A 24959-nucleotide genomic window follows, 5' to 3' on the forward strand; every position below is an offset into this window, starting at 1 on the left:
CAGCAGAACTTTTATTATAGTGGAGCTCGCAGAGCGTAGCCCCATAATTATACAATTAGCAGTAACCCATTAAGCCGAAAAAATTTGGTTGTATGACTGTATGACTGTACAAGGTGCTATTTTTAACATGCGTGGTCAACTGTACCACAAGCACGCCAATGCCACGGCTTTGTTCAGTAGTCCAGACTGGTCAGTGCACTGGGCTCCGAGTCGGATGACCCAGATTCTAGTCGTAGCCGGGGCAAGGTGTTGTGCCTGTGAGATGTGCGGGGAAAAAAAAAAGCTCCGCTTTTAGGCTTGGCTAAATCTATATATTAGTTTCACTGCACTTGAAAAAATTATGATAATTATGTCCAACACACTGCACATGTGCTTTATCAAATATATTGTAAACCTGTAGTGACTGTGATTGGTGATTTCTGTTTTACAGCTATAAAAAGTATTCAGACAGCATCGTATTGTGGTGGGATCAATACTATCATAAGAAATGTACTGGATTCACAGGTATGGTTGTGTTGCTTATCAACTGATGCTCACTTGGTTAATGTGTTAAGATACAGTGAATCCTGAAGTGAAGTTAGTGGCAAGAAAAGGTAAAGATTGCACTCAAGATGAGTAGCCATTCCAACAGGAGTTTATTCCAGTTTTCATGCCATGAAGCAACAAGGAGTATCACTACTCCCCCTTGGTTAAGATGGTGGTCCATAGCAAGGTTACCCCCCAGTATTTCATCAGGCTCCCCTGATAAATCGACAAACGAGCATTAAATCCGGGTGGGGGGGGGGGAGTAGTTTAATACTGTAAGTTGCTCCATGGTAAGGAAAACGGAAGAAGCTCTTGGTGGGTGGGTCGCTTGGCCCGAGTACTGACTATATGTTATACACAGTGTAGCTCTGATAATGGATTTTTCTTTGCAGATGCAAAGATTCAATGAATCTTTGATGGCTACTTTACTATACCTGTTGAACAATCCAGAATCACGGCTGTACGTCCGTTCAGATGTCGGATTAGAGGTACTTAAAGTTTATTAATTATTTTACACATGATATTACAATTTATATATCTTTTTCTTTTTTAGATTGTTTGATTTTTTTATCATTTCTCAAGACCATACTTTTCTTATGCAGTCTGTGCTAGCTCCATTCACTGACTTGCACTACAGACACAATCCTGACACACCGGAAACACATTTGAGGTAAATTTATGTTTCACTAAATTGACAATAATGTTTTACTAAGGTAATAGGGAGATGCTTTATGAGTTTCGTTGGTCTCAAAAGGACAGGGTTGTGTAGACCGTTGCAGTTCTCTTACAACTGGATCCTCAAGTTCTTGTGTGGTTTTTACCAGTTGTCTTTTAGCAGTCTTGAGCAGTTTTAAGTTTTCCTCTTGTTTTTCCCCTCAAACTGCAATGGAATGGGGGCTCCTGGCAGGTTGGTTGGGATTTGTCAGCCATTGGCAGGAGGCTGTGTTTTTGGGCTGGCTGAACAAAGTGGAAGCCTGCTCTGGGTTTTAGATGGGGAGATGGGATCAATACCAGTTACTGAAAAACTGCATGCCTACCCCTCCCCTAACCCAAAATTAACTCTAACTTGTTATCAGTTGACTATTGGAGGGGGGGGGGGGGGGGGGCTGTGCAGGTACTCAGAGACTGACTCCGACCCAAGACATGTTTGTAATACATTTATATTTTGAGTTGAAAATTATTTCAATTGGTTTTTGTTCATTCATGCTTTCTTCTTAATTAATTGTTAATTGTAGGGAGGACAAGGCAAGCCGTTTACAAGCCAGTAAGATGGCCATTGTTACTATTTTCAGATCTTGGTCAGGTCAGTATCCCAGAGTTGATGATGATCTAAATTCACACTTCTTTTGTATTTGTAATGCGATGATAAGTCAGCTTTTTGAACATCGAGTTAAGGTTGATTTGTAATTCCCACATTTTTTTTTAGTTTATCGATATGGTAATTCTCTTTACTGTCTGCCAAACAATCCTTGTGATGTTGGTTTGGAGAATTTGGTTTTGAATCAACCACCGATCCCCAAACTTTCTGATCACTTATTTGTATATTTTTTGTAACCTTTTTGGTTCTTATAGGTGTGATCAGCCTCTGTCGTCCTGACGGTAAAGGAGTGCAGTCCTTGCTGGGCGTGTTTTGCTTGCCGAATTCTGATGTTAGGGTAAGATTTTACTGAGTACAGATCAGGAACTTCAGTCTCTTTTTCTTACTCAATTATTTTGACAAAACATGATTGAGCTCTGACTGTAAATATATGAAAATCATTTATGTGAACTGCGGTTGAAGAAACGAATATGGTAGCACTCCTCGCAGTTATGAAAAAAAATTCAGGCTTGTACAGTTGGTAGAGCATAGTCTTCATAACTGCGAGGATCACTTCCATATTCGTTTCTTCAACCGCAGTTCACATGTATGATTTTCATGTATTTCCAGTCGTTTATTCACCACTTTGAGGGTTTATTTGGAACCAACATAATGACCAGCTCCCAGTTAGCTTGTTAGCTCAGTTGATAGAGCACTGCACCGGTATTACAGAGGTCATGGGTTCAAATCCTGTACAAGCCTGAATTTTGTTCAGGCATTATTTTCATTTCTACTTAAGTAGTGTTCATAACTGCGAGGATCGCTTCGCATGTGTTGCCTTCATATGAGGGCAGGGGGGTACAGGGTTGTTGCAAAGCACCAGCCCCTGGAGGTGACTGCTGGTTTACCTAACAGCTAGATCTAAAATTTGTTCTTTTTTTTGCCTATAGAAAGGCATCATGGACATCGTGTTTGAGATATTTCAGCTCAAGGAGCCAGATTGGACAGATGACTTCAATATCGCCCTTCTAAGTGTTGGTAAGGTTTTTACATTCTAGTTAAGTTACTTTATTTCAGATTGAGTTTTTAAAATGGTTTGAAGTACCAGAGGGTGTAATCCTTTTGCAACAAGCACTTGGACATAGTACCTGTACGCATGTACACAATGCCGATCACATGGATGTGGTCAGACTTAAAACTTACTTGTAAGTCTCTATGCTTTATTTCTTCAGATCCTTGTCAAATGCAGGATGCATGGAAATTATCCGAGGGATTCGTGGCTGAAGAAGCTAAGGCATTACTACCTCACAGGGCAACTGGAAGGTAAAAGGAACTTTTTATGGTTAAAAAAAAATTACAAAAATAAAATAAATAAAGAACGATCACTGGCTAAACGATTAAAAAAATTACGAGCTTTCGACTGCCTGAGTTACAATCTTCAACGGGTGAAATGTGAAGGACAAGGAGCGGCAAACTTGAATCAAAATGCATGAAATTGTGAAATGACTATGCCAATGATTAATTATGAATGTTCGTTAAAAGGGGTGTTGTATTGTCCAGGTAGTGGACGTAAATTATTGTCCGTATTGGTAATCAGTTTGGTACGCCATGCTTCCAGTGTCTTACTTGCTCTAAAAAAAGGACTTTTTATTTTTTCTGGTATTCATAAGTTACATGTCTGAGTAGTTCTTCGAAAAATGCCATTGGGAATGAGTTATTATAAGTGTTCAAAATTGTTGATGCTGGCTTAAAAATGGCAGTTTTGAACCCTTGTAACGAGGACACCGTGGCGATGACAATTATGAAAACTGTTTGTCTATTGTTTGTTTTTTTATCAAGCATTTTTTTGTTTGTTTGATAGAACAAACCTTGTGAAGAATTATATAGCTCTGGTGTTAGCAGCTTTCATGAATGCTGGATTATTTGAGGTATTTTAAATTTTTTTATTTCTTTTATTGGTGGTAAGGCGGTGAATGTCCATTTATTTTTAATTATTAGATTAACAAAAAAATAAAAATAACGCACGTCTGATTGGCTGAAAACGAGTGCATTTTTCATGTAGCACGAGTGCAAAGTTGTAACTCGAGTGCAAATTACAAATAGCGCGCGCGCTGCCAAAATCTGTCCGTCTTAAATTGCCGTGATGCGTTTTTCATGTAAATTATTAGCAAGTAACAACAATTAATCAATCAATCAATCAGTTTCTCTTCCCAATCAAGTTTTGAGGTTCGTATTGTAAGTTACTGACCACGTAAACCCAAGCGAAAAAAAAACGTGGTTCCGTAACTTACTGTTTGGACCAAGAAAAACGAGGTCAATAAGATATTTACTATATCTCTCGATTCCGGCTAAACTTCCGAATACCCGGCCACTTTGGTCCGCCTCACTTACATGTGTCGGGAGGCTTTGAAGATCGAGGCATAACACAATAGACGCTATTCTTATTCAGTGACATGTAAATGAGTGGCCGGGTATTTTGAAGTTGCTTCCTGGATTCAAACAGAGGAAGAAGATTTCAAGTCAAACAAACTTTTGAATTTAGCTGGCCTTACAGTTAAATATAAATATATTTTTGTCGTTATTATCTTGTTATTATAATCATTAGTTGTAGTAGTAGTTTGAAGAAATGTAAAATGGTTTCCGTGTTTACATACGCTCATGTAAAATGGTTTTATGGCCAATCAGAGCGCGCGTACTATTTGAATTATTTTATAATACATTTTATTATTATTATTGTCATTTGTTATTATTATCATCATTATTATTATTATTACTGGTATTAATCATTCTTCAATTCTAGTTCTTCTTGGATTCTGACCTTTTCCTTTGTTCTCGGTTACTATAATTTTGGTTCTAAATGTTCTGTTAAAGTGCTTCACCTTTGAAGTACTTTTAGCTTAAATAAGATAGAGGAAAACCACACATGCTTTGCGATAATGTGAATCGTGTTAGAACACCGCAGCAACTATATTTGTAACTTGCGTTTGATTTCCTCTCTTGTAGAGCCTTGTTGAAGTCATAACATCATCAGATCCGTTCCTTTCAGTCAGAGCCACCATTCTTCTTGGAGAGCTGCTCCATTTGGTAAAAAAACAAATTCTTTTCAAACTCTTATTTATTTATTTGTTTATTTTTAATTATTAATTATTTTTAATGTTTCTTAGTGAGTCTTTCGTACTTCTTTTTGAATACTTTGGAAGGTTGTAGCTAAGATATAAAGCTGTCGGCTGAAATTGGAAGTAAGACGACTAAGAGATAGCGTTTAATATCAGGTGATTGTAAGTGAAAACCTCAGTACTAGTGGCAGTTGTGCTTTACTGGGGGATCGCCAGCCAAAACTCCAGCCGACGACAACCGCTTTTTCATTCGGCAAATTTCGCTGACAGTCGGTACTAAGCGACAACCCTGACCTGTTATGCCTTTTATAACAGTAATATCTCTTCCCAGGCTAACACACTCCTCCCCCCTGAGTGCAGCAGTCATACCCATTGTGTACCCATATTGGTAAACACAGCTTCTCTGTTTGAAGTCACCATAGAAGAGAGAAGGTAATTGCTTCTTCATCAAGAATATTATCACCTTGCGACCGGTCATCGTTTATCACCACGATTTGAATGGGGGGGGGGGGGGGGGTTTAGAGGATTTTGGTAACCCCCTCACCCCAAGGCTTTGTTGTATTATGATTAATTCTCCGTCAATTTTCTTTTGTTCCCCTTGTATACTCTGTTTGCAGCGATTGATCCCCCTCCATCCCCGCCCTAAAAACCATGTGAAAAATACTCCTACCCTCCCCCTTCCGCGATAAACCATGACTGGTTTCTTACTTAGCCGCGGCTGTCGAAGATTTGTGTTTTTTTAGCCGCCTGCTTGTCAGGTTAAAAATATCAATGCATTTAAAATTCCCCTCCTGATGGCCTCTTTTAAATGTTACATATAATTTAATGTAACATTGCTTCATGCAGTATTGATAAAATCCTTTCTTCCTGTTAAATTTGTCATTTGGAATGTATTCTTTTGGTAGTAATTCTACCAAATCACGCTCGTGATAAGAGGAAAAACATCTTTCTCTATTTCTTTACCGGGCTCATAACTTAAACCATCTCTACTATTTTATTATTGGAAGTACTTGTACCGATAAAAATCGCACATTTTTAAATTCTTCACGCCAGTGGGTTAATAACTAATAACTTATTTTATTTTCAGCCGTGCTAGTATAGCAGTGAATTGCTTGGATCGTCTTCATCAGACTAAGAAGAGAGGCCTTGTTCCCTGCAGTCTGTACCTCAGCCGTATCGTCTCTAAGGTACTTACGCTGTACACTACGTCCACCAGTACTGAGGTGACGTAAATAAAACTGATCACCCTGATTGTGTATAACACGCATTGAATCTCTCCCAAATGCACTTTGGTGCTTTGGACGTAAATAGGTTTAAATTTGGTTGAAATCAATGTGCGTTTCCTTTGATGCGATTGGTTATTTTTAAGTGACACGGGAAACTTTGGTTGCTTCGTTTAATGGCAAATTAAGGCAAATACATTGTGCGCTACGTCCACCAGTTCTGAGGTAGCCAACGTGTTGCTTTACTCTCCCCCCTCGAGTCCGTTTCTCCTTGTGGGGGGGAGGGTACGGCTACACGTAGGCTAGTACTGAGGTGACGTATATAAAGCTGAGCAATCTGATCGTGTGTAACACCCATTGAATCTCTCGCAAATGCTCTGTGTTCTGTACTTGCTTTGGTCCTAAAAGAATTTATATTTGGTTGAAATCAATGTTTTCTTTGACGTGATCGCTTATTTTTAAGTGACACAGGAAGCTGTAGTTACTTCTTGTAATAACAATCAAGGCAAGTACATTGGAAACCCTTGTAAGCATTCAAAACCTGTGACGCTTGAAACAGAATTGTTACCTTTAACCAAAACAAGCAACCTCATTCAAGTTTTGAAGGTGGAAAGAGTATCTTACATTTCACGCACACCACCATCATTGGATCAGTCTGGGCCAAGATAGATGGTACATCCCAAGGAAAAATATATCTTCTTTGACGTCAAAAAAAAAAAACCTTTTTTACCACAATCGGCAGTCTGCACTCTAATGGACAACGATATTCGTCCTCACAGTGGTCAAAATTTCTTGCGGACTCACTCGGCTGCGCTTCATGAGTGCGCATTTAGATCCAATTTTCCAACGTGTTATCAGAAACTGGAGCAAAAGTTCCACAATTCCTAAGAGAACCCAAGTTTACTAAATGAAAGAAATTGTAACAACGCCTACAATGCTGCGGTAATTGATGTTACTTCTCTTATCAGGCTCACACACTGGAGCCCAAAGTTAAAGACAAACTGCACCGGGACAGGCTCAAGGCTTGTTTAAACAAAGTAAGCTTTGCTGAGATTAACTCTACTTACCATCGATATAAAATTGTTATTCATTCCAGTGTGTTCTTGTAAAAATTGCTCTGCATGATCTTACAAGGGAAAGTATGCAAGAAAATGTTAAAAATTCCTGCAAAGTTCATTCGCTTATGTAGTCATTTAGATTCCGAGATGTCATGGAATTGAATTACGCGTGGACCCAAACTGTGTATTAACCTTCAACTTCCAAGATCTTATTAGCAATTCTCCTTACTGTCTGCCATATAGTTCTCGTGATGTTAGTTTGGAGAATTTGGTATTGGATCAACTAATAATCTCCTTATTAATATTTTTCTTTATTCTCATCGCTTGTCTGCTTGATATTGTATTGATAATTGTAAGGAGAAATTCTGTCTTGGTCACTCATGGGAGTTAAGGAGTTAACTAAGTGTCTCTAATAAGCTTACCAGATGTCGTCACTCCTCTACCCACAACACCGTCCAACCACTTAGCATCTATTACAAATTTAATCGTTTAATTTTTTTCTTCCAGGAGATTGACGATCCCCTATTCTCATCCCTACGAGACACACAGGTAATCTTTACAATGATGTGCTTATATATAGAAGAGTTTATGGCACCCTTCATAATTCTTCTGTTAACTGCATGTGTAATTCATGTTGTGGAGCGTCGGACTGCCTTGCGGGAGGTTGAGCGTTCGAACCCCCGACCGGACCAACACTTGGGTCTTGAGATAACTGAAGAGAATGTGCTGCCTTTTCTACAAAAATAGTTCGACATTCTAGTCTTCTCGGACAGGGACGATAACTCGTTGGCCCTGTCTCCAACATGGTTAACAGAGAACGTTAAAGAACCCACGCACTTCTTGCAAAGAGTAGTTAATGCAGCTCCCAGTGTTGTAGTCTGGCCTTGTTATCGTTTACACAGGCCCCCATTTAAACCAGCTTTGATCTGAATTGCACCAGCCTGTTTTGATTTTGCAAATAAGTAGATAAATGAATAAAAGTTATTTGTTATGCACTGTTTGTAGTAGGCAAATCGTCTTCATCTCCTCTTCTTTCTACCAATGATATTGTTTTTACAATAATGATTGTTAAGTGAATTAACATCAATTTTCAGGTTTTGATGGAGAGAGATTTCAGAAACTGGGACTGGCACCTCATTAGTTCAACACTGCAGGTAAGTACAGCAACCATCATGTGAATGATCACTATCAACATCATGGTTGCCTTTTCACTTCAAGGTGATAGTTCGTAGTTCATTGCGTTTACAGAGCATATATAAACACAAGTTTAAAAGAAACTCAGTTACCTATAGTCAGGATGCTGACTGAATAAAGTTTTTTGTAGAGGTTCTGAAAACACTGAAATGATAATAACAACTTGAAAGAAATCTACTTCCATATAATTGTTATAAAAAACAATAACGTGGGATTGTAAAAATATTTGTAAAAAATCCAATGAAACAAGAGACTTGAATCCAAACTCCATAGGAAATGTGTTGTAAACTTGTTAAATGAACCACAGCATTTGGCTGAAATAAAAACTACGAAACTTGTTAAAATTCCAGACAAAGGGTGAAAAATTTGCGCGAACGAAAGCTTACAAAACAACTAACCAAATTCTGTGAAAACAAAACAACAAATGTACGCAAAAAATGTCCACGTCAGTTTTCCCTTGTCTAGGTCAGAGTTCTTTGACGTGATTGGCTTATTTGCAAAATCACAAACGCTGCGCGTGAATGCTAAAAGATTACAAAGGGGGGAGAGGAAGGGAAAATTGTTACTCGAAATTTTCTTGTTTTTCGCTGTCTTTTTCCTGACGGATTTCGCCGATAAGGAGGGACTGTTCTCTGTCTACATTGTAAAGCCATTTTAAGACAAAGTAAAATTTATATTTTTTTTTGGGTGTTTCTGTTGCAGTCTCCAACCGTTACTATGAGGAAATTAGAAGAGACTTCAAACCAGAAGTAAGTTTTCACTAAACAACAATTCCTTTCTTTTGAACCATTCCTGTAACTCGCTACAAAAAAACTATGGATGGCGCTGGTTAAGTCACTGAATTGTGATGGATGTTTTGACTCTTTTTAGCATCACACCATTTCCACTTTTTAGTAAAGACCGTTGCGTGAGTCGAAAAAAGGATCATTGAAAAAAATTCAGGTTTCGCGCTGCGCAGAATTCTGGGAGTGAAGCACACGCGCCTCGCTCCCAGAGTTCCGCGCCGCGCATTACGAGTTTTTTTTTTTGTCTTTTTTTTCCTTTTGTTTTTTTTTTAACTCTCGAGATTGACTTCGCCGCAAAGGAAGGACTGCTCGTCGTTTATTCCAAATGTTATCTTACGTTTTTATTATTTATTCTCCTTTTGAAATATTCATTGAAATCAATCCTTATCAGATGTTCTAACTCACTGCCTTTTTACTTGCAGGTTTATTCGAAACCTTCTGTATTTCTACAAACCTAGTAGTCAGCGGTTCTGCACAGTTCACATATCAGACCCTCAAGCTCGAACATTTTCAGAAGTAGGTTGCCTGCTCATCGACTTCCTCCTCGATGGCGAAGATGTAAGATATAATTTTTGCTCGAAAGGTAGTGGTGTTCAAGGTCTTGTTTGGGGATCTGTAAATAATCAGACACGGTGGCATGTACAAGTAAAACTTTTTTATTTTCTGTTTTGTTTTATTTTTGTTTTTGTTTTTGTTTTTCTTCAAATTTTGATGGTGGGGTTTGATTGAAAAGCATCATTATCTTTGAATCAAGCCAGCCACTATTTGTCTATGTGTCTTTCTGTCTGTTTGTATAAAAGGGGGCAAGTTTCCAAAGAAACTGGTGCTGCGTCGGTGGGTGGTATAACAAGATAACTTACTTTTAACAACTGAGTTGATAATTTTAATTGGCCGCCATAAAACAAAGTTTTCTTGTCTATCTGTATGTTTATCTGTGTGTGGTTTTTTCAGTGGCTGCACTGTCTTCACATCTTTTCTTGCAGGTTGCTGAAGGGCTTCTTCTTCATGACTTGGTTCAAGATATAGGTGAATGTCTTCAAGAGGTGAGTGCGTTAGTGAGAGCTCTTATGTCTGAGTCCAAGGATACTATGAAAAGGCACAATGAGCATCTAGCTGACAAATGATTGATAAGTATCTTAGGAAATATATAGAAAATAGTCTGTGAAAACTAATGTTAAGGTGTATTTAGAGTAAAGGTAAAACTTATACAAACTAGGGCTGTTTGATAAACAGTTGTTGCCTTCTCGATAAATTGCCAGAAAACCCTAAAGAAAAAAACGGAAAATATTGCCCTTCTTTCCATCCTTTTGTTACTTAATGTCCGTTAACTCTTAAACTCCCGTGAGTGACCAAGACATAATTTCACCTTACTATATTTTTTACAATATTATGCAGACAAGTGACGAGTATAAAGAAAGATATCAATTATGGGATTACTAATTGATCCGATACCAAATTCTCCAAACTAACATTATGAGAATCATTTGGCAGACAGTGAGGAGAATTACTATTGAGATCTTGGGAGTTACAGGGTTAAGTGACTTTCTAAAAAACTGCGAATTGTTAAACTTATTTCTAGAGAGTAAGTAATGCTGTTCAATGATTTGTTCTCCTTATAAAGTAATGAAATGAATGGTTAAAAAAAATTACATAATTTCTGCCGCTTACTGCTTTTATCTCTTTTAAGTTTCATTGTGTTCTTTTCCCCTTCATGAATTTAGCTGAACATCATGAATAATCAATTAATCCTCTCCATGTGCTCTTTCTCAGGTACTTCTTCAGCATTCTAAGGTAAAAGTTTAGACAAGGATCTGTCTATAATGTAAACTGGATCTAAACTTAAACTTATAACTCAAGCACTCTTGAAGATAACATTTGTGCATTTTTTTAATGTTAAAGTATTTAATTAGCAACCCTAATCAGCTCTTTCTGTCATTTTGGATCACTTGGGGTAAATATATCACAATTGCAGGTGTTGGGATCAAAGTGGTATCTTTCTTATCGTAGACATCTTGAGATATCTTGTCACTGAAGAAAAAAATCGACAAACGAAAAAAAGAACGACGAAAAATCTAAAACAGCAATAACAAATGCACAAACCGATAGAAAAACACTGGAAAAACGAGTTTTCGATTAAATTTTAGCCCAGGATATTTGTGATCACACATTCGAATCATAACACATAATCATAAACAACCAATTTTGTTCAAAATTAACTTTTCCATAGAAGCTTCCTAAGCGACAAAAACACGAATGGTCAATCGATATAATGAGGATAGTAAACAGCATTCCAGGCGTCTCGAATCTTTAAAAAGAAAACTTCAAATCTCTCTTTTGTGCGAGGTTTCAGGGAAATCTTGAGATTTTCACGAAATGGTCGAAAAAAGCATTTCACGCGTTATTAGTGTGAAAGGGAAAACTTCAACTCTCTCTTCTTGTGTGCAAGGTGCTAGGCAAATCTTGAGGTTTTCGCGAAATGTAAGGAAAAAATTCAAGGGTTACGTATATTTCAGGAGGGAAATCACGCCTCACGTTGGTTCTTAAATTCACGAATCTCGCGCGCCTGTCTGTAAATTTCACGCGTCACAGGTTTATTTTGGCCATAATCGCGCGTCGCTTATAAACCTCTTACAACCCTTTACAATCATTCACACTGTTCAGTACACTATTAAACCTCTTTTGTCTTGGTATACTAGATTCTCAAAAGTGGGGCCACAAGGCTCTTTTATCTGCACATAACGAGAGATAATCGTTTCCGAAATTATGGAAGAGGTCTGGACGCTAAAGCTTTTACTTTCGTTCCCAGGCGTTATCTCCAAGCATCACAACCGGAGTCCTAAGTAACAACAATGTTCTGAGCACGCTCAGTAGAGATTACTTCCTGTTCCTTGGCAAACTGGCCGGAACTAAAGTGGGTTCCAAGTTGTTAGAGAGGACTGGAGTCTATCAGTAGTGAGTATATGATTCACGACCTATCGACTTACTTCTCGTGGTATCACTTAACTCTTTCACTCCTAAGAGTGACCAGAGTTTAAATTCTCCTTACAATATCACCCCTGAATCAGACATTAGGGTCACGAAAATAAAGGAAATGGTAACCGTAGCTGAGTACATTTGAACAAAAATATCAAACGGTTATATAGCATTTTGCAATCTCATAATGTAGTCTGTAATAGCGAAGCTCGCAGGGCGTAGCCCCATAATTATACAAAATAGTAGTAACCATCAAGCCGAAAAAATTTGGATGTACGACCGTACGACCGTACGACCGTACGACCGTACAAGGTGCTTCTTTTAGCATGCGTGGTCAACTGTACCGCGGGCACGCCAACGCCACGGCTTTGTCCAGTAGTCCAGAGGTCAGTGCACTGGGCTCCGAGTCGGACGACCCGGGTTCTAGTCCTGGCTGGGGCAAGGCGTTGTGCCCTTGAGACTTTAGGCTTGGCTAAGTCTTTATATTATATTTTAAATTATTAAATTTTCAACTCCGAATATTGCATTTTTAGTGTTCTGATCGGTTTACTCAACTCCTTTTATTCTGAGTCACCTTATATCAAAATACATTGCACCAACTGTTACTGAGCTGAGAAAAGCGTTCAGGATTTAATGAAATTTAATTACAAAATTTAATTTTAAAAATTTCTTCCATTTGCGCTTGTTGGATGTGTCACCATCTCATGTCTAACGCTCGCTTATGGAACATTGTTTAATACACTTTTTCCGGGCGGAGGAAAAGGTCATATGATTTGCGACGCATACATGCCTTGAAGGTGGTACCAGGCTAATTTGGCCGTTTTTTTTGCTCTGTTTTGCAACATTTGGAACGGTTTAAGAATTTAACCAAAATAACTTAAATTTTCAAAGATAATACAGAATTCATCTTAGATTCCGAAAAATGTTAGATTTGTGCTAACGGTTGTGGAAGCTGCTGTGGCGGCCAAGTTGGGAGGATTCAAAAACCTTTCACAATGGAAATGTTACTGGAGATTTCGCATACACTGCCGAACATTTTCACTATAGTGTGTCACTTGATGAAAAAAAACATGCATTTACCACCTCAAATGAGCTATCTCGCGTTACATACTTATTGATAATTTATTTTTTATGTAAAATTTTATTCGCTCAATACTTTTGTCAAGTATGTGAAAATGTTCCCAGAGATTTTTTAAACTTAATTTATTATGCCGTCTCCGTTTAGTCTCTTGGAGTTATGTTCCATACCGTCACGTGACAGTCTACAAAAGCTGATCGTAGCAAGCCTGGATTACAGTCATACTGGAATTCCTAGAATAATCCTCTCGAAAATCTTAACAGCTTCCAGCTCGGTAAGCGGATAGACACTGTTAATTTACACTGCTTGTGTAGCGATATAGCAAAGTGAAAGAGTTAAGATATTTATTCTGGCAGAAACTTGTTTGTATTATTTGCTCACCAATGTATCATTGTTTCCAGGCCACACGCCTCTACGCAACGAGCCATATGAGGGTTCTATTACGAGCACGTGTTGCGTTCTTCCACAGCTGGGGAATTGAGCTTCTTGTTACACAGGTTCAGTAGAAATGCATTTGACTCCCGATGACTTTTATCTAAGCCCTTTGGCTGCTAAAAGTGACTAGCGTCTAATTCTCCCTTCCAATGTCACTCCTGAATCAAACATTTTAATGTGACATTGAAAAATGGCACGAAAATAGAGGAAATGATTACTAACCAGAGAAGCTCTTGATTGTTAAACAAATTCTCCTTGTCAGCACCTTAGGGAATGTATAGAGAACAGTATGGGGAATATGCATACTGATGTTAGGGTGTAAAGGGTTTCTTACTTTCATTTTAACAGTTGTACGATACTGATAACCAAGTTGCAGTTGAAGCGGCTGACGTGTTAGATGAAGCTTGTGAAGACGAGGTGAGTTGGAAACGAGTATTATTTGTGGTGTGGGGGAGAGGGAAGGGGAAGGGGAATTTTTTTTTCCAAGAATCTTGATACAGACTGTTCTTTTTTGCAGGCTAATCTGCAGTATCTTATAGAACTCAGTCCAGTCCTCCTTCATTTGGGAGAGGTCGGTCATCGTCTTCTAACAAGGTACGTGACTATTTCGTCGTAAGTAAATGGAAACACTTTCTTGGTGTTATTTTCCTCAGTTTGTACGTGCGCTATGATTGTTCAATGAAGCGGGCTGTATCTTACTGTACAGACCGCTCAATGCAAAGGTTTGTTGGAATTGAAATCTCCCCCCTCTATTTGAACCCAGAGCTACAAAAAATATTTCACAAACCTCGTTTTTTCAGTCTGTATCGTAAGTTTCTGAACCTCGTTTTTTCCGCACGGACTTATGACCCGTGCGCTTCGTACAAGCGGGAAAAACTTGGTAAATAACTTACAGTACAGACTTCGAACTCGGTCAGTGAGAGGTATGTAAACTGAGCACGAGTGGCGCGTGTGATCCGCTCCCCTTTTCTTAAGATCCCCGTTCATCCTTTTTGCACGTGAGTCAAGAAAACTGGATCTTTCATGCGAATTCAAGGGTTACGGGTGAAATTACCAGAAGTGTTGTGGAACTACACGTTCGAACTTTTCATGTGCTGATTTTATGAAGTCCAGATCCTAAAGTGCGCACTGACAGAGTTATTATACCATACGGTTACTATATTTAAATACTGTATTTCCATCAGTCAATAAAGATACCAGACTATCTATCTGTTTGCCATACTACGATAAAAATAATAAAAATATTTCAAAAATAAAACTACTTTTCATAGAGGCCGTGTCTAAAAATTTACTTAAACTTAAAATATTACTCAAAACTGTGGCGACCTAAATTAGATTTGAAATCGGTTAATGAGGATGCTTGCCTTACGTCTTGAGGTAAAAATATCGTGTTGTTGTTACCTCGTGTTGTTTTTGGTTCCGTTTAAACCTATTTCGAACCAACTTACACATAATCGATAATTTTATTTCAGATTCGTTTCGGTCGAGAGCGGGTTAAAATATCTTACGCAGAGAGGATACTTGACAGTATTGATGGACAATTGGAGAAGGGTAAGTTTAGTTTGTATGCTTGTATTGAGTCTCCCGTGTTGAAAACGCGTGCCAGCACACTAGCCCAGTGGTTAAAGAAAGGTGTCTACTGATCTTTTCGTCTTTTTACGAGCTTGGGATAAAGAAAAACCTCTGAGTTCCCATGAGGTTCCCAGCGGTCAAACGTCTGTACATGTGCGAACGTGGAAATTATTAGTGGCGTGCTTTCAGGCTGTCAGAACCAAGTTGTCTCACACGAGTTATAAACAATAACACAGGCCAGTAAGTCGCTGTGTTTTAAAAGCCTTTAACGTTTTTGGTAAAGCACAAAACAGAATGGCAAATCAACCGGATACCCGTACTTGAATAAGCTTTGTGTTCGAAAAGTCTCGAGTTTTCTTTTTCCCTATTTTTGTTTACTTCTTCAGATCTCTGTGAATGTTTCAATTATCTTTCGCTTATTTAGCGGGACGAGGGTCTTTTCTTTCTTGAAATTTTGCGCGGGAAAATGGTGCGCGGGCGGTCAACATCGATCCCTCTCGCGCATGCCCGCTGTGTTTCGAACATCAGACCATCGGATTCAACGGGCTCCGATGGTCTACCGTGTAGCCACAGAGGACTGTGTGGTGAGGGAGGCTGTTACTAAGTTCGCATGCATATAGTTTTAATTGCTCGGTATTATATTTTCTTTCTTTTTTGTTACGACGTGCAATCGGAAAGCGCTCTGTCAAGTTGCTTCTCAGCGTTGTACTGTTAATTTGGATTGGTGTGAAATGTTTTATGTTGAAGGAATACAATACAGCGTATGTGCGTTGGGTCGAGGAGCTGCTGGCAGAGTCACTGACGTCCTACGTCAAAAAGAGCGACGACAACACGTATCTACGGAGATCAAACAGAAGGTAATCATTTCAGAACTTGATTTGAAGGTTTAGTTGTTTTTTAGCATACCGGTTTTTGAATCGCGAGGTTTGGGTCCGAGCTCAGGCCAAGCCGGGCTAGTTTCTATTTATTACCTGGAGGCAATAGGGGGAACTAAGGAAGATCGATCGTTGCCATCAGAGAAAATTGACGTTGTCTCTTTGTAATAGGCTGGTATTAAAAGATGCCTTTTTACCGCCTCATTTGTACGGACAGTTGGTTCAAAAGAAAAACGGCTTTAAACTCCTGCAGAAATCAGTAAGTGTGATTTTCATCTGTTTCTTTTCGAAATAATAGTGGTCTACTAGTGAGTGTGGTTGACTCCGAGTCGAGAGGTCTGGGTTCGAGACCTTGTCGGGTCTGTTCTACGGCAAAACAATGTACTCTCAAAGTGTCTCTGTCCACCCAGGAAGGTTAATAGGAGAGTACAGGTGAACTGTCAAGGGAACGTGACGAAATGTTGCTGGGGGGGGGGGGATGGGGGGCAAAGAAGGGAAGGATCACCAGCATCCCATCCCTAGGAAGTGAATACACTCCTGATCGCTTCTTGAAAATTGGGATAAGCTTCAGTTCTTTTGGGGTGAAAGACTTGCCTTAACCGTTTTCTAGTGAACGTTGTATGTAGCTAAAGGATCTTAGAGCTGAGATCATCTGTTTAAATTTGTATTTAGAATGATGTGGAGCTGTTTGTGCGCACGCTCCAGACTCTGGAACCCAAAACTAAAGAACAAGTGGACGAACTCAAGGCAGCTTTGTGGGCTTTGGTACGTATGTTGTACCCGCTTCAAATACTATATGAAGTGTTCGTTGAATTCTTGCCATTCAGTGGATATCAGGTGTTTTTTTTTTCTCAAGCCTGTTAAACGTGACTGTTGAACTTTCTATGAGCTCCCTCTTTCCAACAATCCCCTCATCTAGAGCTTCAAGTTTGCAGTACGCCCCCCTCCCCCCTTGGTCCTTTTCTCCATGTTCTTACACTTCTTTTGGGTGCGTTGTTGTATTCATCTTGAACTATCTCTCCCCCACCCTCCTCTCCCCCATTACAAGTTGCAGGCTTTCATAGAATCGTCTAATTTATTTTGCAGGGTCATGTTGGATCCACAAACTGGGGTATCAACTTTCTTGTAGAAGAAGGAATCATTCCAGAAATTGTTCGTTTGGCCGTAGATTGTGCTAACTTTGCCATACGAGGGTATGTATATTCACGAATTATTACTGTAATTGGTTGTTTTTGGAAAGGTTATACTCAACAGCTGTATCCTTTGGACGATCAGTGAGTGACTTAACTCGTGATTTATTACACCGACTTACCGACTGGAGATAGGTCTGAAGTGAAAAGATCACAAGATTTTAAGTTATTTTTGGAATATTGTTTGACTGGTTGACGGTGAGACAGGCTGACTGACCGAATGAACTTCCTAGAGACTTACAGATGTTTTGGTTGACTAACTGACCGACTCGCTGACTACTGACTTTCTGACGCGCAGAATACTGACTTTCTGACTGACTGACTACCTCGCTGACTACTGACTTTCTGACTGCCTGCTAAGTTACTGACCTACTCCCTGACCAACTGATTGATTAGTTGATTGATTGAATGAATGATTGATTGATTGATTTATAGGACATGTTATTACGTCCTCGGCCTGATCGCAAAGACCCGTGAAGGTGCAGACATCCTTCGGGAGTATGAGTGGGAGAGCGTTCGACACATGGGCGAGGATAAGTGGCCAGTACTGGAGACATCGCTCGAAAATAAAGAGGAGTTTGTTCCCATTTCTTACATCATGGAACCACAAAGTAAGCCAGTACCATCAGTGCTCTCAGGTATCAGCGAAACAGAACGCGCTGGAGGGATCTACTTAGGAGAAGAAAGCAAAGCTGCAGAAGGGTCCACTGCGTATGATAAATTCAGTGGGATATATCTTGGAGAGGACAAGGGACCTAGCAGAAAGACGTCAATCGAGGAAGCTAGCGAGGGTGGGATTTTATCTCTATGGTACAAAAATGCTGAAAGACGACGCAAGATAGCAAGTCGTGAAAGTGGCTTCTACGACGAGAGAAGCGGGGTGTACCTTGGAGAAGAGTCACCCTCGGTGTCAGAGCCTGCAGATGAAGGCGTAATAACCCCTGCTCCAGGAGGAATCCTGGAGCGACTTTTTACTGAAACTGGGCTCGACTTGTCCTCAGTTAATAAGGAGAATAAAATGTCGCATCGAAGGAATTACAGCGAGGGAAATTTTTCGGTCGCAACTTTCGGCGAGAAAGATTCAACCTTCGAGACATTAGACGTAAAGCGGAGGGCGGTGTCCAATGTCGATCGCATCGGGTCTCCATTGAAGTCTGTCAGTGAACATTCTGTTGACGATGTACGTGTGTCTAATGGGATCGGATTAAGGCCCTTTCATAAACACACTGCCAGCGCCCCTAGTGAGCATGTCCCACAAATGGACGGGACAATGTCAGATGGGAATCGCACTAACCGTGGTTCTGTTTCCGAATCGATTACTTTCTCTGCGCTCAAACCGGAAATGAGGAACCGCACAGATAGCGAAGTGACTGATATGTCATCCTTACACATGCGTTCCGGAAGTAACTTGAGTAGTGCGAGTGTGGACAGCGGCGACTTCTTAGAAATGTCTTATATTGCTTCACGCAGCCGCACGAGCAGTGCGAGCGAGACTGGGGGCTACTTACAGCAGGAGAGCCCCACGAGTCAAAGTTTGCTAAGTGTTAATTCAGATGATACCTCTAAGACACTTGGCGATAAAGACCCGCCATTGGACTCCTCGGCGGACAGCCTTCAGGGGGGCCTCTCGTTCGAGTCTCCCTCAGCATACTCCTCGAATGAGCTCCTACGGCGCAGCTCAAGTCCCATAGCAGAAGATCGCAAACGCCTCCCAATCAACGATTTACTACAAAACGATCTCGAGTTGCGGCAGCGGAGCACAAGCCTCACAGAAAAACGGCGCATGGGAAGTCCGTCCCTCGGGATTATACCCGAGACCCGTAGCTCAAGTTTTAGCGGGAGCACGGATTTTACTAAGGTGGCGAACAAAAGTCGCGCGAGTTCTGATGCCGAGTTGATCCATGTGTCTCCGGTGGAGAATCTAAACGATTTGCACGGTAGTAACAGAAGCTTGGCTGAAGTAAAGATCTTAAGTGATAAAACCATCGTGTTTCGCTCCGGCGTCGAAAGCAAAACCAGGGCATTGAGTGTAGATAGTGCTAGTTCCAGTGGACTAAGAAGAGACAGACTGTTGGTTAACAGCGGTCAAATGAGTGGAGACGAGTCGGATGGCAATGTCTCGCGCAGCCGAGGCAGTTCCTTTGAGAAGGCGGATTTTGCTAGGAAACTGGGGCTTAAATCTGGGGACTTATCACGCGTTCGGCGCACGCGCAGCACTAGCAGTGGAAATTCGTCAACTGAGGGATTTTCGCCGAAAAAGATTGTGAATAAAAATCGTTTACTCGGCTCAAATGAAAACAACACTGTGATTTCTGGGGACATGCGACGGAACTCATCTGCCAGTTCAGAGGCCTCGCTTTTCACGAGCTCTCGTGACGCGTTTGGTTACACGGCACTGAGCACATTACGACGTCAGAGAAGCTTTAATCGTGACCTGGAGAAGAAAGTCAATGCTTTTGGCACCACCAGAACAGGGTGAATTTGTTTAACTTTTTTGGCCAAACTTTAGCAACTACCGGTTTTAATGTATCTAATCTCAGTTAATCAGCCTGATTATTAAGTTTTTTTGGTCACGCAATATTTTGTCAATCCTATTACGTGACGAGTGAGGCCTAGGCCTCTATAGTTTCCTTTTTAAGTAATGAAAATATCGTGTACTTATTGACTGAGTGGGAGGGCCTGACGGGAACATATTAGGCTCGAGGTCATGACGTACAGACCGAACGCAGCAAGGTCCGTGCACCATGCATGAGAGCCAAATATTTTTCCGTTCGACTCTCCTACTCAGTCAATAAGCGTTATATTATACGACCACTTACTAAGTAGGACGCGACAGACTAGTGCGCGGGGGAACCAACAATAAAAAACAATAAAAACTTTTCCTTCATATTTTTTAGTCAGAACAAGAAACTCACAATTCATCGAAATCGTGGCTTATTTTCTCATTTTTTTTTACTGCTGTCACTCATTTGCAGCAACAGCGAACATTTTTTTTTCTCTACAACAAAGATGTACAAGTGCGCGAGGGCCGGACGGTTTTTTCCGGACCGGCTCACATCAACCCATTCGGCTCTGCACACGTCAGCAGGGCCTGACGGGGCATTTGAAAAATACCACTCGCAAACCAAGGTCGAGGTCCATACTTTAAGTTACGGACCGAGTTTTTTCTGCTCAGATTTTTGCGGAAAAAGCGAAGTTCTGTAACCAACAGTACGGATCAAGCAACGAGGTTAGTAAGATAGTTTTTGTGTCTCTGGGTACAAATAGAGGGGCAAGATTTCAATTCAAACAAATTTTTTCAATTGAGCGGGCTGCAGAGTGAAATAAGGCCTGTTAAATTGACCAATCATAGCGTACGTACTGACGGAGAAATGTGATAAATAATAGTTTTGTCTACAATAGATTTTATTGCCTTAATGATTTGTTTGTTTTTCTCCGCAGCACTTTCCAGTTTCCGCGTTCCATGTCTGCTGGGGAATTCTCTTCCACCAAGCGCGACAGTTTAGCTAGCATTCCCAGCGCCTTAGAGTTCCGACAGTTCAAATCTACGAACAAGAATATCGGAAATGAATTCCTTGGTCTCTGTCTTCCTCGTGATTTGAGCTTGCTCTTCCAGGTGAGTGAAAAGAAATAGAATTTTAAGAAAAGAACAAAGAGTGTTACTGTCGTCAATATCGGTAAAATACCGGACTGCGAAAGTTTTAATGTCATTCCTCTGAAATTTTTGTCAAACTTTACCTATTGGTTTTTTTTCATAGAAGAACGTAAATTTTGAAATAAAAAAGAAGGGGGTTGGGGGCTGGGGGGTCCCGATCCTCGTTTAGGAGCAGTAATACCTTGGAGATACCCCTATAATTCTCATAATATCATTATAATTATACTAACGAGTACTTGCTACTCTGAGAATTGGTTTATATTTGTTTGACGGAAAGAAGTTATCGCTCAATTCAAAGAAAGAGTGAAAACGTTAGGTCACCGTGCTCGTTTGCGAGAAAATGATGATTTATCACTATGGTGAGCTCTTGCCATAAAGAAAAAGCTGTCTTTTTAAATTTGCGCTCGCTAATCAAGTGCGCAGTTATACGCAGTGCCATGGAATTCAACGAAATGATCTCAAGGAAAGTCTGATGTATTAAGAATTGTTCGTAATGACTGACTGACTTACTGGCTCATTGATTTATTGGCTTTCTGATACACAGATTGTCTGACTCACGGACTGACTGACCGAGTGACTGACCGACTTACTGACGGACTGACTTACTGAAGGACCAACTCTTTGATTGACTTCTTGACTCAATGACCGACTGACAGCATTTGCCTTTGTTGAACTGATTGATTGGTTTGACTGCTCCACAACAGACTGAACCATACGAGTTCCAAGGCTCCTGGGCGGACCATTTCGTGGCTACGCCTACTCTTCTTCCACCTTTTGTTGTCAACCCCACACAACGAGAGAGTCATTCCAGCCACGATAAGTCACGCTGCCTTGGCTGCATGTACACAAAAAGCGTGGGGACTGGAAGGGACACAACAAAGTCCTCGGATAACATGACTGATGGAGAGTGGACGAAACTACCACCTGTGATGGAGGCAAATGTAAGATGATATTTTGTTTCATTCATTATGTCCTCAGTTCCCCAGCTGCTCTTCTGTCTTGGATGAAAAAGTTACACGATAAAACCCATGAGTTTTAAGTTCAATTTTGACCTTCCTCTTGCCTGCACTTTTCAGTAACAAATCTGCGAACTAGAATGGCGAGCGGTGAAACTTCTTCGTTTGCATGCATGACAGCGATGCCGAGCTCTCGCGAATTTTTCTTTCACCAACGTTTCTTTCATTTGAATGACACTTCACCATCTTCCTCATCTGACTTTGGTTTTTGATCTGCTTTAAGACAGAACAAAGTAACTTTTCTTTCCGATTTAAGGGCGAAAGTGTGAATTCAGCGGTTGCCTTTTCCTTCGCCAAATCAAGTGACTCGTCGGTAACAGCAACCAGCATGTTAGCGAAATGTAGTAAACTGGATGAAAACACCACCGAAGGAAAACGACTGTTCCGTGCTGAGATCCTGAGAATCGTGACGTCTCTGAGCAGCGTGGTGGCTTCTCGAGCTCATCAGGAAGAACTTATGAAGTAAGTCATGTATTAGGACTGCTCCCCTCCCCTCCCCTCCCCCTCGCCTGGGAGGCGAGGGGGAGGAGGGGGGCGGTCCCTTACTTATAGGGCTTACAATGTTCTTTTGATCCCCCCCTCCCTCAAATATTTCTGCAGTGTCCCCCTTTATACGCTGTTAGCCGCGAATGACCCTCCCTCCATTTTCCCTGAAACCCATGTGACACCCACACCAATCCTCGCAAAATCCCCCCCCCCCCCCCCCCCCCGCCTTGGAATAAGCAACCCTGATAACAAAACTATTTAGAGATGGGCGCTGTTCACGTGACTTCGTGGCGAATTTCGTACTGGAACGAAAGAGAAGTGAAGAGAGCATTTTTAAGGTTACTAATATTTTTACAGGTTGAGGGAAAAGTGCGCTCTCTTGTTTCAAGATCTTTGTCTTTACTGTGAAGTGTCAGACATTTTGGCTTTGTACAAATTCAAGCTTCACATCAGAAGGTTTATTCAGGGGCTCTTCGCCAATGTTAATTTTGATCCGGTGAGTCAACTTTTTTCCTCCGCAAACTTTCTTTCAAGATTCTCAGCACTGCTTTTATGGGATAATGTCTTTTGCTCCAGATGGGTTTAATTTTTAAGGGTTAAGTCTGAGAGTAAAACCCTGACGAGTGACCATTAAAATGAAAGCTTATGAGCCGTAACATCGTGCAGAATGCGTGGACCTCGTTAATTATTCATAACCGATAAACGCAACCTCGTTTTGAAGAGTCCTCAATTTGAGAAGAATGGGCGAAAACTGGCACCAGGCTTCGTAAAACTAACTTTTCTGAGTTTTAGAAGTGCTTACTTCTAAATCAACGCATGGCTCTTTAAAGATTAAAGATGCGTCTACAATTTGCAGCTAAAACAGAAGATTTTTATGGAGTAGAAGTATTATCATTTTGCGCTTGAAAATACTCAAAATTCTGCCATTTTTAGTATGAAAGTCATTCTCAAGAGCGATTCAAGAGTTTCATGCAAAGCTTTGTAGATAGTGCTTTGCTAGTCAGTATGAAAGGTGTACTGTGATAGCTACTGCATATTAGTGTGGCAAAGTTTATCATTTCATACAGAATTTGTCTTTGTGATAGAATCTCCTAGAAAAAATATACATAGGGTGGAACTCTCGTGTAGTGTTCTAAGAGCCGAAAGCTCAATTCAGAAAAGTTTGCTCTGAATTATTAGCACATTTCTTGTGTTGGTGAATCTATCTTCCTGACGGTTTTTTTTCTTTTTTGCCTGGCTCTGACATTTTTCGTCGGGTGGATTTCCTTTTTTAACGACTCGATTTTTTTTCTCTTTGTAGATCATTGAACAGGCGGACTTAGTCCTTGGTAGAGAGCAAAGTGACTCGTCTGCATGACTGGATACCAAACCTTGTTCGTCGTGATTGGAGGAAAACTCTCGCAACTGACTGCATGGCTGAATTCAGGACCTTGTACACTGTGATTGGAGGAAAACTATCGATCACGTGCTCAGCACGCAGGCCACTTGCGTGACTGAATTCCAGACCTAGCTCGTTGTGACTGGAGGAAAACTCGATCACGTGCTATACATACGGCCAACACAAAACACCATCAAAAGAGAGGCAAGACAATTTCTCATTGTGCGCAGTAATTCCAGAAGCGATAAAAATTTTACGATCGAATCGGCGGATTCTTCAGATCCTAACTTCTCTACTTCCTACCTGGAGATTCACAAAAACTGTTTTTTTTAGCCTTTCTTTGCAGGAAAATATGTGAAAAAGTGCAATTAGTCGAGGAGAATGCCCTTAGTGATAACACAATTATACTACGTTCTTTAACCCAACTGTAAAGATATTTTTCTCCGTTTATGAAGTATGACTAATCTAGCAAATGTTACTTCTGTTTCCTTACTCGTTTATTTATATTTGCATCAGTTTATTTGTGATGTGGTTGCGAGAAGTCTGAATTGATCGTTTGTGCTCTGATGCGCAGGTGATGAGAATTTAAGAACTCCTTTTATTCTTCAACGTTGCTGTAAATGCTTCGATAAGTTCGTTTTTAAAGACAAGATGAAACACACATTCAAACGAAAGAGGCTGTAAATAAAATTAGGTTCAGATATACTGTGAGATGAAAAGCAAGATTAAATATGATTCCTTTAAGTCTGTGGGTGTTTATTTTACACGTGTACTTAGATAAAACCGATGGCGAAGATTGAGGGATTTTTTTGTACTATGGGAGACTGAGTCTTCAGTTGATGTTTTCCATCGGCTCATAAACCTTAAAGAAAACGCATGAGGTTATTTTTAGGTCTTGTTCAGCGATGCGGATTGAGCAGATATTCAACCCATAGTATTATCACTTTGTCGAGAATTGTGATAGGGATTTTGCTGGATTTTCATTTGATTTTCAGTTGGTTTTGGGAAAAACGAAAAAACTCAACTGCATCTCTAGAGGCGTGGATGAACTGGAACTGAAACTATATGTATATTGCTAATATTGTACGTGTTTTCTGCTGGAA

The 24959-nt window shown here is 40.3% G+C and overlaps 1 protein-coding gene across 3 annotated transcripts in view; it reads left to right on the forward strand.

Moving 5' to 3' along the window:
* LOC113665588 (rapamycin-insensitive companion of mTOR) overlaps positions 1-24598 on the forward strand; it is a 29073-nt gene extending 4475 nt beyond the window's left edge. For 2 of the 3 annotated variants that reach the window (XM_089188325.1, XM_089188328.1), the window contains 34 exons: positions 431-504; positions 918-1013; positions 1128-1195; positions 1761-1828; positions 2098-2180; positions 2773-2860; positions 3055-3145; positions 3684-3750; positions 4826-4906; positions 5270-5370; positions 6026-6125; positions 7130-7198; positions 7727-7768; positions 8314-8373; positions 9116-9162; positions 9621-9756; positions 10182-10241; positions 10969-10989; positions 12005-12150; positions 13397-13523; positions 13651-13746; positions 14033-14101; positions 14202-14278; positions 15157-15235; positions 16004-16113; positions 16303-16390; positions 16804-16896; positions 17218-17324; positions 17757-19796; positions 20763-20937; positions 21681-21917; positions 22249-22454; positions 22836-22974; positions 23779-24598. In XM_089188325.1, coding sequence (XP_089044451.1) covers positions 431-504; positions 918-1013; positions 1128-1195; positions 1761-1828; positions 2098-2180; positions 2773-2860; positions 3055-3145; positions 3684-3750; positions 4826-4906; positions 5270-5370; positions 6026-6125; positions 7130-7198; positions 7727-7768; positions 8314-8373; positions 9116-9162; positions 9621-9756; positions 10182-10241; positions 10969-10989; positions 12005-12150; positions 13397-13523; positions 13651-13746; positions 14033-14101; positions 14202-14278; positions 15157-15235; positions 16004-16113; positions 16303-16390; positions 16804-16896; positions 17218-17324; positions 17757-19796; positions 20763-20937; positions 21681-21917; positions 22249-22454; positions 22836-22974; positions 23779-23835 — 5198 coding nt within the window. In that variant the 3' untranslated portion in view covers positions 23836-24598. The remainder of the gene's footprint in view (positions 1-430; positions 505-917; positions 1014-1127; positions 1196-1760; positions 1829-2097; positions 2181-2772; positions 2861-3054; positions 3146-3683; positions 3751-4825; positions 4907-5269; positions 5371-6025; positions 6126-7129; positions 7199-7726; positions 7769-8313; positions 8374-9115; positions 9163-9620; positions 9757-10181; positions 10242-10968; positions 10990-12004; positions 12151-13396; positions 13524-13650; positions 13747-14032; positions 14102-14201; positions 14279-15156; positions 15236-16003; positions 16114-16302; positions 16391-16803; positions 16897-17217; positions 17325-17756; positions 19797-20762; positions 20938-21680; positions 21918-22248; positions 22455-22835; positions 22975-23778) is intronic. The other variant, XM_089188326.1, reaches the window with a different exon arrangement.
* The last annotated feature ends 361 nt before the right edge of the window (positions 24599-24959 follow it).

This window comes from Pocillopora damicornis, chromosome 11, assembly GCF_964200805.1.
Source record: "Pocillopora damicornis chromosome 11, jaPocDami1.2, whole genome shotgun sequence".
NCBI lineage: Eukaryota > Metazoa > Cnidaria > Anthozoa > Scleractinia > Pocilloporidae > Pocillopora > Pocillopora damicornis.